Raw genomic sequence first — 20,330 nt, 5'->3', positions numbered from 1 at the left:
ATACTGCCTCAGAAACCCAAGGAGGGGTCACTATGAGTCGGGGCCGACTCGATGGCAAACAACAACAACAATAATATTTTCCAAATTTCTCTTTTAGGACTGGTTGCCAGGTGAAGTTTGCTGTAACTCTGTGGGTCTGTCTGGATTGCTCCTTACTGTAAAAACATCTTACCTGCTGACTGGCATTAAGTAAATGAACAAGTGAGCACGCTCTTGGTACTCCTTGTTTTAAAAGGGAAAAATAAATGGACTCTTCAGAAGCTATTTTCTCCCCTGATTAAAAAAAGAAAAACAGTTGCCTTGGAGTCAACTTCGACTCATGGTGACCCATGTGTGTTAGAGTAAAACTGTGCTCCACAGGGTTTTCAATGGCTGATTTTTCATATGGGGCCTAGGAAATGAAACTGGACCATTCCAAATATTGCTTCCAACCCTCATTATTATGCATGGCCACCATGTCAGGTGACAGCATGAAAGTCATCTCTTGCTCAATTTGAATCCATGCATCAAGCTGTTGCATAGCATTCCTGCGGCTCCTCCTCTGCGCTGGCCAACCCAGGCCTTCCAGCCAACAGCTAAATCAGTCTGGAGTCCAGGCATTTCTTCTGGCCTTACACCCTTTCCATTAGACCTCTATGCAGTCAGATTATAGACCAGCTACTGAGATCATTCTTATCCAGCACATTTTGTGTCACACTTCATTTTTGCTCAAAATCCTTCTGTTCTTTATCTACCATTACATTTTCTAAGGATGTCCACTGTGCTGAAACCAAGATTTGGACAAGGAAAGGGAAGTGGGTGAAATTACAAGCATATTTATCAGAAGGTCCCTGCACTAGAGGAGCTTGTAATCAAGTTTTTAGGAACCAGACATTTAATATGGAATGGGCCACAAAAAGAGGTGTAAGTGATAAATTGCCACTGAATCAATGGAAGATCAATGAGGGCAAGTGGAGACCAGGGGAAAGAGAGGTCTCCCTGGGGGTGGAGACCATCTAAGGAAACTTTCCTGGTGAGTTGAATGTTAAGCTGAGCCTTGGAGAATGAGCAGGATCTTTATTGTTGGAAGAGAGAAGAAGGACATTCTCTTGTGGAGTTTTGATGACATGGGAAAAGGTAAGAATTGAAATTCCCATGGTTATACAGACAGTCTCAAAGGAACCCTGGTCACCTAACCAATATCCAGGGAATATTATTCTAGAAAGATTACAGCACGTCTCAGATGTTACAACAGGGGCTGCTGAGATCTGGGGAGAGAACAGAAATGGTCAAAGAGATTTCTTAGGAAAACTATCTTCTCCAGTATCATGCAACCTGAATTTAAAATATGTTTCAAGGTTCATGCCTGATTTCTTTTTATTCTTCCTTTTTCACCATTAGCCCCATTTACTTAGTTCCATGAAATCTAATCATATGTTCTAGCCTTTTTATCAGTTATTATTCAATGCTCTTTAACTTTGTATTCTAAAACTACCTTCCCCATTAGGCTGTCTTCTCTACCTATACCAGCCAACCATTTCCCTTTATTCCAAATTTATTTCAGAAGTAGAGAACAAATGTTCTTCTATCAATCAATAGACATGCTCCAAGCAGAAATATTAAATGCATCATCGAAAACAACTGTTATAAGTAAAATATACTACTTAGTAACTGGTCTTTTGAGTGATATGAAGTCCATTACTAGTCAAATGGATTAACGTGGCTCCACTAATCCACAGCCCCTGTGCGAACTTGTCCATACAACTCAGCCTGAGCTGCTAGGGTCATTTTCAGAACATTTTGAAACTTGCCCAATCCCTAAAATATCCTGCACTTAATATATAACATCCCTGCGTTTATGGGTATTTTTAAGAGATCTGTGTTTTCCCATATGAAGTCAAGTATTTCTTTAATTTTAATAAATCTAAAAACTCAAATCTGACTATCCAGCCTATAATTTATAGTAGATCTCCAACTTTGCCTGATATAGTTAGAATTTTTGTTTTCTTTTGTGCATGGAAATATAATACTTTGTCTTTGTGTGGTTCATTAACTATTTTTTCCTGAAGTAAAAATGTCTTGTTTATAGTTTATATTTAATTTATCATAACTTTGCAAACCCATGAACAAGTTTTGCAAAAATAAGAAAAGTTACTTGAAGCTCTGTGACATTATTCTTTGAATACTATAAAGTGGTGGTGAAAACTAAATATGATAATTAAATAAAGCTGAGAATAGAATTGCAACTAGATGTTTCCCTTAGCAGAGAGGGTGTAACCTCTTTGACCTTTAATTTCCTCATCTGTAAAGAAAGGTAATGAGACCTCTTAGGGGCATTGTGGGGGCCAAATGACAATATGTTGTTGCTGGTGCCATCGTGTCCGTTTTGACTCATAGTGATCCTGTGTAGAACAGAACAAAACACTGCTCAGTCCTGCACCATAATGGTTGCTGTGCTTGAGCCCATTGTTGGAGCCACTTTGTCAATCCATCTCATTGAGGGCCTACTTCTTTTTCACTGACTTTCTGCTTTACCAAGTGTGATTTCCTTCTCCAGGGAATGGTCCTTCCTGATTGCATGACAAAAGCACTGGAAAAGAAGTCTTACCATCCTTGCTTCTAAGAGCATTCTGGCTATACTTTTAAGAAAGATTTGTTCATTCTTCTGGTAGTCCATGGTATATTCAATATTCTTCCCAAACACCATAATTAAAATGCATCAATTCTTCTTTTGTCTTCCTTATTTGTTGTCCAGCTTTCATGTACATATAAGACCATGGAAAATACCATGGCTTGGGACAGGGACACCTTAATCTTCAAAGTGACATATTTGCTCCTTAGCACTTTAAAAAGATCTTTTGCAGCAGATTTGTCCAATGCAATATGTCATTTAATTTCTTCACTTCTGCTTCAAAGGGCATTGACAGTGGATCCACATAAAACGAAATCCTTGATAACATTATTAATTTCTCCATTTATTATGATGTTGCTTATTGATCCAGTTGTAAGGATCTTTGTTTTCTTCATGTTGAGGTGTAATCCATACTGAAGGCTGTAGTTTTTGATCTTCTTCAGTAAGTGCTTCAAGTCTTCTTCACTTTCATTAAGGAAGACTGTGTCATCTGCATAGCACAGATTGTCAATGAATCTTCCCACAATCTTGATGCTACATTCTTCTGCATATAATTCAGCTGCTTAGATGATTTGCTCAACATACAGATTGAATAAGTATGATGGAAGGATACAACTATGAAGTCCACCTTTCTTGATTTTAAACCAAGCAATAACTCCTTGTTCTGTTCAAATGATTGCCTCTTTGTCTTTGTACAGGTTCCTCGTAAGCACAATTAAGTGTTCTAGAATGGGAATATATATGGTACCAATTACACTGTTTAGAAAAAACAAATTTTTAATAAGTGTTGGTGATGACATGGGCTAGTAGTAATTGTTACAGTGATATTCATGCTGGAGGTAACAATGGTGGTGGCAGAAGTAGAAATGGTGGCAGATGTGGTGGTAGATGTGCTGATGGTAGTAATGGAAGAGGTGGTGTTGATGTTGATGGAGATGGTGGTAGTGATGGGGTGGCACTGATGGAGGAGGTGGTATTTATAATAGTGGAGATGGTAAATAGAGGTGATATTAGTAATTATGGTGTTGGTGGCAAGAAGTGGTGGTGTTGATGTTGGTGCTAGTAATAACAATGGTTCATTGGGGGTGGTGTTAGTGGCAAGTATTGATTGGTGATGGTGGTCTTCAAAGTAATGATGATAGCATAAGCAATTGTTATTGAAGTAGAAAGTTAATAACCTAATCATGATTTTAGCACATTGTCTTAAAAAAAATACAGCTTTACTGAGCTTTAATTAACATAATATTTCTGTTTAAAATGTACAATTCAGTGGTTTTTTATTATGTTCACAGAGTTCTGCAATAATTACCATGTTTTCTTCTGAACATTTTCATCACCCCATAAAAAAACCTCATACCCATTAACAGGCATTATCTATTCCCTCCACACTACCTTTTTCAAACTACTGTAAAACTTCATTGTTTGGGTGCCCAAAATCTATGGCATTAATATATGTTTAATTTATAAAAATCACCTATCACTTCTTTCTCAAGCACAACTGTCTATTCTGTGTGATACCCATAGATTGTTTTGAACTCTACTTACTGCCTATAGATAACTCATAATTTTATTCAATATATTTTACTTCAGAATAGGATTATTAATAAAAATGGAGGAGAGCTCTCTTGTTTATTCTTTGTGATAAACCCAGTCTATTAAGTTGTATATTATATTACATACCTAAAAGATTAATAACAAAAAAGCTTACCTTATTAACAGTCAATTGAAGCATGACTTAAAAAAAAAAAAAGTCCATCATTCATGCCTAAGAGTTTAGTCCAATAAGTAAACTTAAAAACACAGAAACTGTATGTGTAAAACATGCTTAACATAGTATCTGTGGTAGAAAATAAATTAGAAAACAATGTTCCTAATGAAGAGAAAATGGTTAAACAAAATAAAACATCAATATAATGAAATATAATTATTAAAGATTATGGAATAACTATAGGAATATGGTATTGATAGAATATGAAATGAAAAACCATGTATGGTGAGATGGAGGGGACTTGTTTAGATAAAAAATGTTTCTTAGTTAAATATTCAAAATGTGAATAGTGGTTGCATAGGAATAGTCAAGGTGTACTTTTATTACAAGACAATAAAATAATTCTTCAGCAAAACATTTTGAGGAGAATCAGGTAACCTTTATGCCATTCTAGAAATAGCAAGATTAGAAATTTAGCTCTTCTAAGAAAAAATTACAATGTTCTATTAACTTTTAAAAAAGATACCAAAACTGAACAGAACAACAGCAACAAAAAACAAGCAGTTTTCTGTCATAGTTAAGCTAGTTAGAATGTGTTCACCTATGAAGAAAAAAAAAAGGAAGACTTTTCCACCTCACCTGTGCCATCTGTATCACCAACCAAAAAACCAAACGCACTGCCATTGAGTCAGATCTGACTCATAGTGACACCTCCTTGAGTTTCAGTGGCAGTATCACTATGGAAGTAGATTGCCCACACAGGTGTGATTAAACCCTAAACTCCACAAACTAAAAATCAGCAAGCAAGCCCTTTTGCTAGTTGAAAAGGATTTAGCTAAATTATTTGTTCTATATAAATATTTTCTTGTAGCATTTGCTTCCCCTGTCTACACTTACCTCTTTCCCAGACTATATTGCCCCACACACTGTTTCTGGGGTGATATCTTAGGCAGGCTTTAAGTTTACAGCAAGTTCTTTGGACAATTAATTAGAATAATTAGGTAACTTTCTTCCCTACCTTCTAGTTAGTGGTTTACCTACTCTTCCCCACCTACACCTGGTAACCATCAAAGAATATTTCTTTTTTGTGAAACTCTTTCCTTGACCTTTTATAATAATGGTCTCCTACAATATTTGTCCTTTTGTGTTTAACTCATTTCACTCAGCCTAATGACCTCCAAGTTCATCCATGTTGTGAGATATTTCACAGATTCATCATTGTTCTTTAATGGTGAGTAGTATCCCATTGTATACATGTACCATAATTTGTTGATCCATTCCTCCATTGATGGGCATTTAGATTGCATCCATCTTTTTGCTATTTTGAATAGTGCTTTGATGAACATGAGTGTGCATATATCTGTTCATGGCATAGCTCTTATTTCTTTAGCATATTTAGCTACTAGTGGATTGTTGGATCATATGGTATTTCTATTTGCTACAAGAGCTCCCATGGTATTTCTATTTCCAGCTTTTTAAGGAATCACCATACTATATTCCACTGTGTTTGCACCATTTTACAGTCCCACCAGCTGTATTTTAGAGTTCTAGTCCTTCCACACCCTCACCAGCATTTGCAGTTTTCTGTGTTTATGAACTTTGCTATTAGTGCTGGGGTCAAATGATATTTCATTGTTGTTTTGATTTGTGTTTCTCTAATGGCTAATGATCTCAAGCATTTCTTCATGTGTTTGTTAGCTGCCTGAATGTCTTTTTTGGTAAAGTGTCTGTTCATGTCTTCTGCCCATTTTTTAATTGGATTATTTGTGTTTTTGTTAAGTTTTCTATATATTTTAGAGGTTAGCCCCTTGTCCAATATGTAATTGCCAAAGTTTTTTCCCAGCCTATGTGTCCTCTTTTTATTCTTTTGGTTAAATTTTTTTTTTATACATATATGTCTTTAATTTTTAGGAGGTCCCAGTCATCTAGTTGGTCTCCTGGTGTTTGTGCATTTTTAGTTATATTCAATAGTGTGTTTATGCCCTGAATTAGGACCCCTAAGTTTGTCCCCTCGGAAGGAAGGTTGGGCAATCCTACTTCCTTAGTGATACTGCTTCGGAAACCCAAGGAGGGGTCGCTATGAGTCGGGTTTGACTCGACGGCACACAACAACAACAACAACAAAGTTTGTCCCTATTTTTTCTTTGATGGCCTTATGGCTTTATGTTTTTTCTTCAGGTTTACTCTAACTTGAGTTCATTTTTGTATATAGTGTGAGTTACGGGTCCTGTTTCATTTTTCTGCAATGGATATACAGTTTTTCCAACATAGTGGCTAAGACACTTGCCTGCTAACCAGACGGCTGGCGGTTCAAACCCACCAGCCACTCCTCGGAAGGAAGGTTGGGCAATCCTACTTCCGTAGTGATACTGCCTCGGAAACCCAAGGAGGGGTCGCTATGAGTCGGGTTTGACTCGACGGCACATAACAACAACAACAATTTATTAAATGGACTATCTCTTCCCCATTTAATGAATTTTTGATTGTTGTCAAAGATCAGCTGTCTATAGGTAGAAAGATTTATTTCTGAGTTCTCAATTCTGTTCCATTGGTCTATGTGTCTCCTTGTACCAATATAAAACTGTTTTAACAACTGTGGCTTTACAGTAGATTTAATTAAATTTGTTTTAATTTTTATTTGTATTTTGGCCACAATGAACCCTGGTGGTGCAATGATTAGGCACTTGGCTGCTAACTGAACATTGGTGGTTTGAACTCACACAGCAGTTCTGCAGGAGAAAGACATGGCAATCTTCCAACTGTAAAGATTATAGCCTAGAAACCCTATGGAGCAGTTCTGTTCTGTCACATGTGGTCTCTATGAGTTGGAATCAATGCAACAGCACACAACAACAATATTTTGGCCACTACATTTAACAATAAAATTATAATTTCTTTTTTCTAAATTTGACTTACAGATGACTTTGGTTGAGAAATCTGATTTAATGATTAAATGATATAAACATAGTTTAGTAGATGTAGTAAAATAATTTCCATGTAACTGAATCTTCAAAATCTAAAACCTTTAGATTTTCTTTCAGGACGAAATGGAAAACTGTGGTACATGAACACAAAAGCCACTCTACTGGTTGATTCAAGAGTTCATAAGTATTTGCTTATGATAAGAAGGGTATGAACTCTTTTATCAGGGACTAACTGTGCCAACTTGACTAGATAAATAAATTGTTTAAATGGCTGTTTCATTGATATCTATTAGCACCGTGTGGATGTACGGATTCAGACTGGTGGTTGAGAAAAGCAATGAGAATCCAAAAGAACTGTAAATAAAGACATTTGCTTTAGAAATAAAATGTGGTTTTACTTCACTTGTTTAACTCAGACTAACACCAAAAGACAGCCTGGGGCACCTAATCCCACTGAGAGTTTACATATTAGACAACTGTGATTATTTGCTGTTTTCAAGGAATAGCTCCAACCTGCAGCTCCGCCCTTTCCTTTATTGTCATTTCTCACTACTGTGCATTATAAACTCTCTGCTAGTAAGTAGGCTCTTCCTCTCCCCTGTCTCCTTTCTGCTGGCTTGATCCATCGCATCCTCACTTCCACTTCCCTGGGCCCCATCCATCCTTCCAAGCTCACCTGGATCTGCCTCTTCTGACTTCTTCAGACTACTCTTATGTACCACTTTCTCCATGCCTGCTGGTCTTCATCTTCCAGTGCCATACACTCTGACACTTCACAGTTCTCTACGGTTTCTGAAGTGTTTAAGTGTTTATCTTCTCTCTGCAACTCGATTATCAGCACTTTCAGGGAAGAGAAGGCTTTCTGAGAGATCTAGATCCATGATTTTTACTTAACAAAAAAGAATGTGTGTGTGTGTGTGTATACATATACATGTGTACACATACACAAAGAGCTCTGGTGGCGCAGTGCCTAAGCCATTTGACTGCTAACCAGAAAGTTGTTCGTTCAAACCCACCAGCTGCTATGTTGAAGGAAGATGGGGCAATCTATTTCTGTAAAGATTTATCACCTCAGAAACCCAATGGGGGTCACTATGAGTTGGAATTGACTTGATGGCAGTGAGTTTTATACACTCACATACACATACATACATATACATTCACACACATACCTACACATCTGTACATATCTGTTGACTGTTGAAAGGCTACAGAGCTTTGACTACTTGGAGCATCCCCTGGGTGTTGTTCTTATAATATACTTGAAAAGGCTCTGGTTTCCTAAATAAATCAAACATGGCTGCCAAAATGTTCTATCTTTGAATAGGCAGACCCTTCTATCATAAGCAGACTGAAGCTAACTCTAGCCTATCCATCCTTACTTCAAATCACCCCAGGATGATTCCTAGAATGACTTAAGCTTCAGTGCAAGATGGTTGACTTCATGTCCTCAATGGACTGCCCTTCACATCCTAGCTTTCAACCTGGAAATACCTTTGCTCTTGGATATCTCCCTAGAATATTAGCTCCACCTCCATGTGGGCCTCCATCTCCACACAGGGCAGAGACCATTCTTTATAAAATTCACTTCTCAAACACATTTAGAACAATGCCTAGCACAGAGTCAGCAAGTTCAATCATATTGTTGGTGCATAAATAAAGATCAGTCTAACTGTGTGATTGTTGTTGGGCATGGAGACACCACAAACTCAGTCTTTTGCAAAGTCCCAACCAATTAGAGAAGACTGCTAGGGCAGCATGTAGGAGAGGCTAAGAGTACAAGGTACTTGAATCTCAGATTCCCCTTTTGCCAATTACATTTGTATGACACTGTTAAGTTATCATGCCTTAGGGTCTTTAGATGTAAATTGTGGATAATACTACTATCTTACAGGGTTGTGGTGGGGATTGCAGCATAAATCAGGTAATGCTGCAAACAGCTAGCACTATGTGAGTTTGCCAATACTATTACTACTACGACTACACTTAATATTATTATTTGGATTTATTTCGGTTTCCCAAACAAGTCTCAACATGCTGGGTGGGTGTGATTTCATCCCTGTCATACCTCATGTATTCTTTAGTGTATTCTTTTCTTTCCTGTTTAGGCTCCCAAGAAACATTTGCAAAATGGGATTATCCGTGGCTACCAAATAGGTTACCGAGAGTACAGCACTGGGGGCAACTTCCAATTCAACATTATCAGTATTGACACCACTGGGGACAGTGAGATTTACACCCTGGACAACCTAAATAAGTTCACCCAGTATGGCCTTGTGGTGCAGGCCTGCAACCGGGCTGGAACGGGACCTTCTTCTCAGGAAATCATCACCACTACTCTCGAGGATGGTAGGTTTGGGAGCCGCAGCTCTAAGCATTCCTTCAGGACGGTTTCTGGTCAACATTCCAGATCCCCTGGCTCTCTGCTGGCATTGGCTTTTCAGTGTCAAAGGCCACTAAGCCTACAGGGACTAGTGGCTCCGGTGGGAAATCTGCCCTAATTAACTCATAGACAGCATGGATTGGGTCCTATCCTTAACAGACCCTGATTGAAAAGCCAAAATCCATTTTTGTTTCAGAATCTTGCTCATTTATTTCAAGTATAACAATCAGGCTTTTCCCAAGTGATATCAAGACTTGACTGATCACTGCAGAAGTCTGACTAGAATGAAGAAATACAATTTTCTGAGAATTTCTCCCAAATCAATGTTAAAAAGGGTTTTCTTTCTTTCTTTCTTCTTTTTTTTTTTTTTTTTTTTAAGATTGCTTTACATTTTCAAGCATTCTGAGACCAGAAAAAACCTGAATTTTCAGACTTCTTTGAGCAAATCTTATAGTGATGGAGTGCCCCCTAGTGACTATAGATGATTAAATCACTGTTATACTATGACTTGCTAAGGATGTACTAAAGTGCTTAAATTTTCAGTTGTTGTTGTTGCCCATAGAGTCGGCCCCAACTCATAGTGACCCCTCCTTGGGTTTCCGAGGCGGTATCGTTATGGAAGTGCCAGCCTTCTGGTTAACAGTCAAGTGCCTTAGGCACTATGCTACCAGAGCTTGGAAAAAGAGAGGGAACCCTGGTGTCTGGAGGTATGGTCTTTTAGGCAGAGATAAGACATGCATTAACTGGGGCAATAAGTAGTAGATTTAAAGGAACAAGCTTATATTATAATATTTCTTAGGCAGTTAGCCACTTGGTCATAGGTTCGAGGAGACAAATTATGACTTATGACCTATGATAATTGTTACAGGAAGAGAAGTTTAGATACCCCAGAAACTTAAAGATGGGCATTTTCTTTTTACCTTATGATCTTATGCCTTTTTTTTTTAATTCAGTGTTCATTTTTCATTAAGATGAATGCTTCAGTGAGCAATTTGCCCACTCTCCTAGCCACAATATTTAAGGTTTGCATAACATAGTATTAAAAAATATGTCATACAGTCTTCTAACTTGTCTCCTCATCCATTGTTTCTCTTTACTCTGATAAAGTATTTTAGTCTTGGTAGGGAAGATGAGGGGAATGGGGCAGCAAATGAGAAAGAATTATATCACTGCCTTTAGCACTTTTCGTATTTTAAATATTCTTTGTATGCCAGATATTACTAAATATGGAGATGCACTATATAAAGGAAATATACCTTAAAACAGTGACTTGCATGAATAATCAGAAAATAAACCAGATGAGTAATGGTCATTTACTTATGTAATCAGATCAGAAGTGTATTCAAGTTCTTAAGTTTGGGATAATCTATTTAAAAGTAAAACAATAAAGTTGGAAAGACAGACTATGGAAGTCCATTAGGACCTGAGCACAAATTCATATTTACCAAGCTAATAAATATTTGTATAGGGAAGTAGCACTTGTTTGGGTTTTTGTTTTGTTTTGTTTTTCTCCCATATTGGAGATTGAGTGCAAATTTTTGTTTTGCTTGCACATTGAAATATTAAACTATGCTGTTTATTCAATATTGCTTTGCTAATAAAACCACCCACAGTTATTACAGATTCTAATTATTTAATTTCAGTGCCCAGTTACCCCCCTGAAAATGTCCAAGCCATAGCAACATCACCAGAAAGCATATCAATATCCTGGTCCACACTTTCCAAAGAAGCCTTGAATGGAATTCTCCAGGGGTTCAGAGTCATTTACTGGGCCAACCTCATGGACGGAGGTAAGAGGACTAAACCTGGTCTATGAGTTTGCCCCCAAGTATGCACAATGGAATTTGCAGACTCCATTCCCACCAGGGGACTCAGAAGAAGGTGGGCATGTCTTTCCCAATGAGCACTATCCTCTTTTCCCCATGATATTTTGTTCTTATTTTAACCAATGGATTTATTGTTGTTACTGTTTACTACTGTTGAGTTGGCCCCAAACTCATAGTAACCCATGACTGTCAAGAGTAGAACTGTGCTCCATAGGGTTTTCAGTGGCTGATTTTTCAAAACTAGATTGCCAGGACTCTTTTTCTAATGCACTCAAACCTCTAAACTTCCAGTTAGCAGTGAGCATAGTAACTACTTGTACCACCCAGGGATAACAGGTATGTACAAGCTAATTAAAACATTATATGCCTTCAAGAAACGATTTTGGGCATAGGAAAGGGGTAGTACTTGGAAAAGTGTAGACTAGCTGTATTTTCCTAATTGTGAGGGTCTGTCCATGTCAACATATTTCACCCAGGCTCGGCAGGTAGCACAAAACCTCAATCTGCATCTACCAAGTATTACGTGTTGTGAATCCTAAAATATTGTCCTCTTCCATTTCCCAAAAAGAACTCAGCTTGGAAACTTCTTAAATTCCTATATTTGGACTACAAGGCTAAGGAATTCAGGAGCAATAGCAGAATACCATGGGAAAGAATAGTAGTATTATCCATGAGGAGCCATTAACTTCAGAATTCTCCATTTGTTATACTTTCTTCTTATCCTGTTTCTCCTCCTTCTTCTCCTTGTCTTTCTTGTCATCCTCCTCTTTGTTCTTCTGCTCTTTCTCTTTATTGTTCTTGTTTCTTTGTTGTGGTTGTTTTCTTTCCAACTGTAGGACAAAATTCTCCAGTTTGAGCAAAACTGATAAGACAATACATACTCAAATGGCAGCAAAATTGGAGTCAGAGTTTCTTAGAGAAAATGCATCATGGTCTTTTTGCTTTCACATTGTGATTGCTGACTAAACCCCACTCCTGAACATGATAGAGCCACCTCTGTGTAGCCCGTACCTAGCAGGAGAGGACTCCCAAAGTCTGCCCAACAGCATCTTTCCCTGCTCCTGATTTCCTAGCCTCCTAGCACCTGGGGTTGGACTTCCCCTCCTGTGTGGTGATTCTTCCATCCCAACTAACTGGAGGTGGCCAACTGGAGGTGGTCCCCTGGTGGGTGCTCTCTTCTGTCTTTGGGTGAACAGTCTGTCCCACACCAACTCCATCCCTGCTCAAGACTACCTATGGTTGCTCTGCCAACAGGTCCCCATCTCCATACAGGTAAAAGGAACCATAGGGCCAATGAAAAGAGATAGACTTTGGAGATAACAGGAGCCTCCATTATTGGAACTCCAGATATAGCAGGCATGTCATTCCCGATGAACTCTATCCTCTTTTTCCCCTGCTATTCTGTTCTTATCCCTCACTTGAAATTTTAACTCATGTATTTGCTGTTGTAGCAATAATATATACATTGGTTAAAATTGTTGTTGTCATAGCAAGTCTGTGCATATAGGAAGAAACATTTTTTAAAAAAAAAATGCAATTTGCTAAATAAATACTGACTTAGCTATCCATGTCTGTAGCCTGATTGGCTTCTCAGGCACAAGGTCTAGATCTCCTTCATGTGAGTCCAGTTCTTCTCATTGTTACCTGGCACTGAAAGGGTGTTGTAAAGATCTACCCACTCATTCTCCCAACAGACATTTTAATTCAACAGCTACTCTGTGCTAAGACTGTACAGAGATTGAGGATGTGATGTCCACGCTGATGGATATTCCAGATTAGGGAGGGTGGGAGAATATAATATATGCATAACCACAAGCTTGAAGTTAAGGCCACAAATGTATTGTGCAGTGCCACAGGTTGAAGTAGATGATTCTTTAACAACTTCACATCCCCCCACCACAAACACACAAAACAGCTTTTTTAAAACTCACAGATATATAGAGCAAAGAAGATTTGAAAAAATAATCTACTCATTGATAAAATACCATAAGATATCATTATATATATTTTTCTGGTTTCTACTTCTCATCTTTAATAAACTAAAATGAAACTTCCTAACACACTCACCTAACAGCTGTCTGACACTAAAAGAATTTACACAAAAAGAATTTCTTTTAGTGGTGGTGTTGGTGGTGTTGTCATGTTAGCTCCAACTCATAACGACCCTGTGTACAACAGGACCAAACACTTCCTGGTCCTGTGGCTGTCCTCACAATCCTTGCTATGCTTGAACCCATCATTGCAGCCACTGTGTCAATCCATCTCATTGAGAGTCTTCCCCTTTTTTGCTGATCCTCTATTTTACAGTATAATATCCTTCTCCAGGGAATAGTCCCTTCTGACATGACCAAAATAGGTGAAAAATCTGGCCATTCTTGCTTCTAAAGATCATTCTGGCTATACTTCCTCCAGGATAGATTTGTTCATGCTTCTGGCAGTCCATGGCATTTTCAGTATTCCTCACCAACACCACAATCTTCCTTACTCCTTTTCCAGCTTTTACATGCATATGAAGTGATAGAAAATTCCATGATTTCAGTTAGGTGCACATTAGTCTTCAAAGTGGTGTCTTTGTTTCTTAATACTTTAAAGAGGTCTTTGGCAGCAGATTTGCCCAATGCAGTACAACATCTGTTTTCTTGACTGCTGCTTTTATGATTATGGATTGTTGATTATTGATTGTGAATCCAAGTAAGATGAAATATTTGACAACTCCAATCTTTTCTCCATTTATCATGATGTTGCTTATCGGTCCAGTTGTGAGGATTTTGTTTTCTTTATGTTGAGGTGTAATCCATACTGAATACTGTAGTCTTTGATCTTCATCAGTCAGTGCATCAAGTCATCTTCATTTCAGCAAGGAAAGTTGTGTCATCTGCATATAACAGGGTTTTAATTGTTCCTCCACAAACCCTGATGCTTTATTCTTTATATAATCCAACTTCTTGGATTATTTGCTCTGTATACAGATTGAATAAGTATGGTGAAAGATAATCCTGACATGTACCCTTCTGATTTTAAACCATGCAATAGCCCCTTATTCTCTTTGAACAATAGCCTCTTGTATGTATAGGTTCCCCACAAGAATAATTAAGTATCCTAGAATTCCCATTCTTCTCAGTATTGCCCATAATTTGTTATGATCCACACAGTCGAATGTCAATAAAACACAAGTAAACATCTTTCTGGCATTCTTTGCTTTCAACCAATATCCATCGGACATTAGCAATGATATCCCTTAGTCCACATCCTCTTCTGAATCCAATTTGAATTTCTGGAAGTTCCCTGTCAATATACTGTTGCAACCATTTTTTAATTGTCTTTGGCAAAATTTTACTTGTATGTGATATTAATGATATTGTTTGATAATTTCCACATTCTTTTGGATCTTTGGATCACCTTTCTTTAGAATGGGCACAAATACTGATCTCTTCTGATCAGTTGCTCAGGTATCTGGCTTCCTTATTTCTTGGCATAAATGAGTAAGTACTTCCAATACTGCATCAGTTCGTTGAAACATCTCAATGGGTATTGCATCAGTTCCTGGAGGTTTTTTTTTTCCAGTTCCTTCAGTGGAGCTTGGACTTTTCCTTCAATACCAGAAGTGTTATTCATCATCATCATCCATATTTTCATGAAACACTCACATTGCCTAATATTGCCTATTAGCATCCAAGTTCTGAGGGGGTTGATGTAGCTGACATAGTTCAGCCAATTTTTCACCTTCACAGCTTTCAAAACTTGAATATTTGATAACATAAGGTTCTTTAAAGAATGCTTGAAGATGCACGTAGTTCTTAAAGATATTTTTTGCTTATTCAAGCTTAATATGATCTGATTAATCATCTGTTAAATCAAACATTAAATCCTACACCTGGTTTCCAAAAGGTGAGAAGAACCCTCAGGAACATAAATCTTCTTACACCAGACACTTCCTACCTGTTACCTATGCAAGTGAACCTTTATGAATTTACAGGTGATTTCATGTGATTGCTGTATGCAAAAGGTCCCCATGAATCACCACAGGCGGTGTTCCCAAGGCTTGGTGGGTGTAGATCTCACATGATCACATGATCCTAGTGAAGGTGTGGTGACTGAACAGAATTATACCTGCTGAATCTTAAGAAAACATCACATACACATGCACACACATACACACCTATATAGACTCATACAAGAAGGGAGAGACCAAGATTGTTACTATTCTCTGAATTAGCTGTGGCCCAATACTTTCAGAAATATGTATAAAAATACATTTGGTAAATGGCCAACCCCTAACCATATGTATAAAAGTATAAAAATGAGAAGAATGCTATTTGCATTGTGGGGATTATAATCAATGTCACAAAGCAAAATGTCTATGAATTGTTGAATGGAAAACCAATTTGTCCATAAACTTTCACCCAAATCACAATAAAAAGTTAAAAAAATAAAAAGATTACAGCCAGGAAAAGGCTATAGGGCACAGTTCTACTCCGTCATACATGAGGTTGCCATGAGTTGGGATCAATTCAATGCCATCTGGTTTGGTGAAGGCTGTGGAAAGTAAGTGATAGAAATCGGTGTTGAAATCATTACAAAAGAGCAATAGCTAAATGGAAGACCACAGTAAACATGTTATTTTATATTTGATCTTTTCATAATTTTGCTTTGTGCTTCATCCATATAGCCATATGCTTTGTATTTCAAACAAGTATTTGCTGATCACAAAATGCCCTTCCTTCAAGGAGATAAGGTTTTTGTGTAGAAAGAGTGATTCTAGTGCTCAGATAGTTTCAGAAATCTTTGTAACCATATTTATGATTCATAATAGGCTAGTTCACTGTAGTTGTTAATATGAACAAAATGTTAAACTCCCTAATATATTTTTTAAATTATATATAATTTATTAGCAGAGCTAATTCTTTATATTGGTGCTTTCCTGGAAAATATCAAGGTGCACTATTTTTTTTTCCTTTTTCGTCTTAGCCACCCTCTTCCTCATCACATGTCTTATGAGTGGGTAGCACTGCCAAAATGACACAACCTTCTCCCACATGGTAATACTAGCTTGTACTTTCTTTAGAAGGTAAAGATGTAAAGATGAAAAAACAAAAGGTTGAAACACTCAGTCAAGTTCTTATAACTAGCTCCTGGCAGACAACCCCTGTGTGCTCCCTGATTTGTTGTATTTTCCCTGCATGTATGCACATGTATGTGCTCATGTGTGCAAACATTTACATGCTGTATGTATATGCATTATGTGTATAAATTATCTGCATACATGTGCATATGTGTATATGCACATTTACACACACTGTGCATTTACATGTATATGCATAGGTGTACATTTGTGTATACATGTGTATAGTGTGTGCACATGTGTGTGGGGTGTGTACACATGTGTGCATGTGTTGTGTGTGTCTGTGCACACATGTAATTCTTAATATAATGAACACTGAGAAGATCTTGATGAGTTCAGTTTTTCCAGTCTTTCCATTAACAATAAATTATTTTCTCCTAAACCAATTGACCTCTATTACATGTGTTAAGGAAAGTTAAAATTATAATTGAATACTATAATGGAAGCTGACATAAATGGTCAGGGGGTAGAATTTCTATCCCATCTGTGGCAAATGATAGTTTACTTTATGAATGGATGAGAAACACACCCATGAACAAACATTATTCTCATTTTTATGAATCATCTGCTCAGATTTCAGACTATATCCTTTCAAAGTCATTGCTCTGCTTAACTCTCAGGAAATCATTAGACCAAGACTATCTTTTTACCTTCTTTGCCCTGCCTGGCTTTCTTTCCCCAGCACAATGATCTAGTCACACACCTCACCCTCATTTTTCTCAAGTTGGCCACTTTTGTCTTAGTTATCTAGTGCTTCTATAACAAAAATACCACAAGTGTGTGACTTTAGCAAAGAGAAATTTTCTTAAATTTAGGAGGCTTGAAGTCTGAATCCAGGGTGCTGGCTCTCAGGGAAGTCTTGCTCTCTCTCCTGGCTCTGCAGGAAGGTCTCTTCTGAGTTTCTGTCCCTGGACAATTTTGAAGTGACTTGGCATCTTTCTCCCCCATCTCTGCTTCTTTTACTTTCTTTTATAGTCTCCTTTATATCTCAAAAGAGACTGATTCAAGACATGTTGTATACTAATCTTGTCGCATGAACATAACAAAGACAGCCCATTCCCAAATGGGATCATAACCATAAGCATAAAGGTTAGTATTTACAAAGCATATTTTCATGGGACAAAAAGCAATCCATAACATTCTACCCATTGTTGTTGTTGTTGTCGTTAGGTGTCATTGAGTCAGTTCTGACTCATAGCAACCCTATGCATAACAGAATGAAACACTGCCCAGTCCTGTGCCAGCCTCACAATCCTTGCTCTACCTGAGCCTCTTGTTGCAGTCACTAGGCCAATCCATCTCATTGAAGGTCTTCCCCTTTTTCACTGACTCTCTAATTCACCAAGCATAGTATCCTTCTCCAGGGGATGGTCCCTTCTGACAATATGACCAAAGTAGGTGAGATGAAATCTGGCCATTCTTGCTTCCAAGGAGCTACATTTCTTCCAGGACAGATTTATTCATTCTTCTGATAGTCCATGGTACCTTCAGTATTCTTCACCAACACCACAACTCAAAAGTATCAATTCTTCTTCAGTCTTCCTTACTCATTGTCTAGCTTTCACATGCATATGAGGCTATTGAAAATGCCATGGTTTAGGTTAGGTGCACCTTAGTCTTCAAAGAGATATCTTTGCTCTTCAGCACTTTAAAGAGGTCTTTTGCAGCGGATTTTCCCAGTGCAATACGTCGTCTGATGTCTTGACCGCTGCTTCCATTTGTGTTGAATAGGAAATCTTCGACAACTTCAATCCTTTCTCTATTTATTGTGATGCTGCTTATTGGTCCAGTTGTGAGGATTTTTGTTTTCTTTATGTTGAGGTGCAATCCATATTGCAGACTGCAGTCTTTAATCTTCATCAGTAAGTGCTTCAAGTCATCTTAACTTTCAGCAAGCAAGGTTGTGTCTTCTGCACATCGCAGGTTGTTATTGCATCTTCCTCCAAACTGGATGTCTCATTCTTCTTCATATAGTCCTGTTTTGCAGATAATTTGTTCAGCATAGACTGAATAAGTATGGTGAAAGGATACAACCCTGATGCACACACTTCTGATTTTAAACCATACAGTATCCCTTTCTTCTATTTGAATGACAGCTTCCTGGTCTGTGAACAGGTTCCACATGAGAACAATTAAGTGTTCTGGAATTCCCATTCTTTTCAATGTTATCCATAATTTGTTATGATCCACAGAGTTGAATGTTTTTGCATAGTCAACAAAACACAAGTAAACATCTTTCTAGTATTCTTTGCTTTCAGCCAAGATCCATTTGATGTCAGCAATGATATCCCTCATTCCATGTCCTCTTCTGAATCCAGCTTGCATTTCTGGAAGTTTCCTGTCAATATAATGGTGCAACCATTTTTGAAATATCATCAGCAAAATTTTACTTATGTTTGGTATTAATGATATTGTTTGACAATTTCCACATTTTCTTGGATCACTTCTCTTTGGAATGAGTACAAATATGGATCTCTTCAGGTCAGTTGGCCAGGTAGCTGTCTTTCAAGTCTCTTGGCATAAACAAGTAAGTGCCTCCAGCTCAGCGTCTGTTTGTTGAAACATCTCAATGGGTATTCCTTCAATTCCTGGAGCCTTGTTTTACACCAATTCCTTCAGTGCAACTGCAACTTCTTCCTTCAATACTATTTATTCTTGATCATATGCCACTTCCTAAAATAGACTAACATAGACCAATTATTTCTTGGTACAGTGACTCTGTATTCCTTCTATTTTCTTTTGATATTTCCTGCATCATTCAGTATTTTGGCCATAGAATCTTTCAATATTGCAACTTGTGGCTTGAATTTTCTCTTCAGATCTTTCAGCTTGAGAAATGCTGAGCATGCTCTTTCCTTTGGGTTTTCTAACTCCAGGTCTTTGCACATTCCATTATAATAATTGACTTTTCTTCTCAAGCTGCTCTTTGAAATCTTCTGTTCAGCTCTTTTATCTTGTCATTTCTTCCATTTGTGTTAGCTGCTCTCTATTCAGGAACAAGTTTCCAAGTCTCTTCTGATATCATTTTGTTCTTTTCTTCCTTTCCTGTCTTTTTAATAATCATTATTTTTCTTCATGAATGATGTTCTTCGTGTCATGCCACAGTTCTTCTGGTTGTTAGTCATTGGTGTTCAATGCATCAAATCTATTCTTCAGATGGTCTCTAAATCCAGGAGGGATATAATCAAAGTCATATTTTGGCTCTCTTGGACTTCTTTTATTGTCTTCAGCTTCAACTTGAACATGCATATGAGCAATTGATTGTTGGTTCCACAATCAGCTCCTGGCCTTGTTTTGGCTGAAGATATTTACCTTCTGGTCCCCAAAAATTCATGTCCTTGCCACATGCAAAACACGTCCACTCCCTCACATCATCCAAAAAGTTGTAAATCAACTCTAAGTCCAAAATGTCATCTTCTGAATCATCTAAATCGAATATGGGTAAGACTTGAGGCATGTTCCATCCTGGAAAAAAATTCCTTTTCATCTGTGTACCTGTGAAATATAGAATACAATTTATCTGCTTCCAAAGGACAATGATGGAACTGGCATAAGTTTTATATGTTGTTGTTGTTATGTGCCATCGAATCAGATCCGACTCATAGTGACCCCTCCTTGGGTTTCCAAGGCAGTATCATTACGGACGTAGATTACCCAATCTTCCTTCCAAGGAGTGGCTGATGGGTTTGAACCACCAGCCTTCTGGTTAGCAGTCAAATGTCTTAGGTACTATGCTACATACACATATAAATATAA

The 20,330-nt window shown here is 37.7% G+C and overlaps 1 protein-coding gene across 1 annotated transcript in view; it reads left to right on the top strand.

Moving 5' to 3' along the window:
* DSCAM (DS cell adhesion molecule) overlaps positions 1 to 20,330 on the top strand; it is a 981,394-nt gene that overhangs the window by 810,127 nt on the left and 150,937 nt on the right. The window contains exons 18-19 of the mRNA XM_042781616.1: positions 9,352 to 9,592; positions 11,270 to 11,416. Of these exons, the coding sequence (XP_042637550.1) occupies positions 9,352 to 9,592; positions 11,270 to 11,416 (388 nt within the window). The remainder of the gene's footprint in view (positions 1 to 9,351; positions 9,593 to 11,269; positions 11,417 to 20,330) is intronic.

This window comes from Orycteropus afer, unplaced genomic scaffold (genome assembly GCF_000298275.1).
Source record: "Orycteropus afer afer isolate SDZICR_OR568_19922 unplaced genomic scaffold, OryAfe1.0 scaffold00137, whole genome shotgun sequence".
Lineage (NCBI taxonomy): Eukaryota > Metazoa > Chordata > Mammalia > Tubulidentata > Orycteropodidae > Orycteropus > Orycteropus afer.
This window is presented reverse-complemented; position numbering and strand designations above follow the sequence as displayed.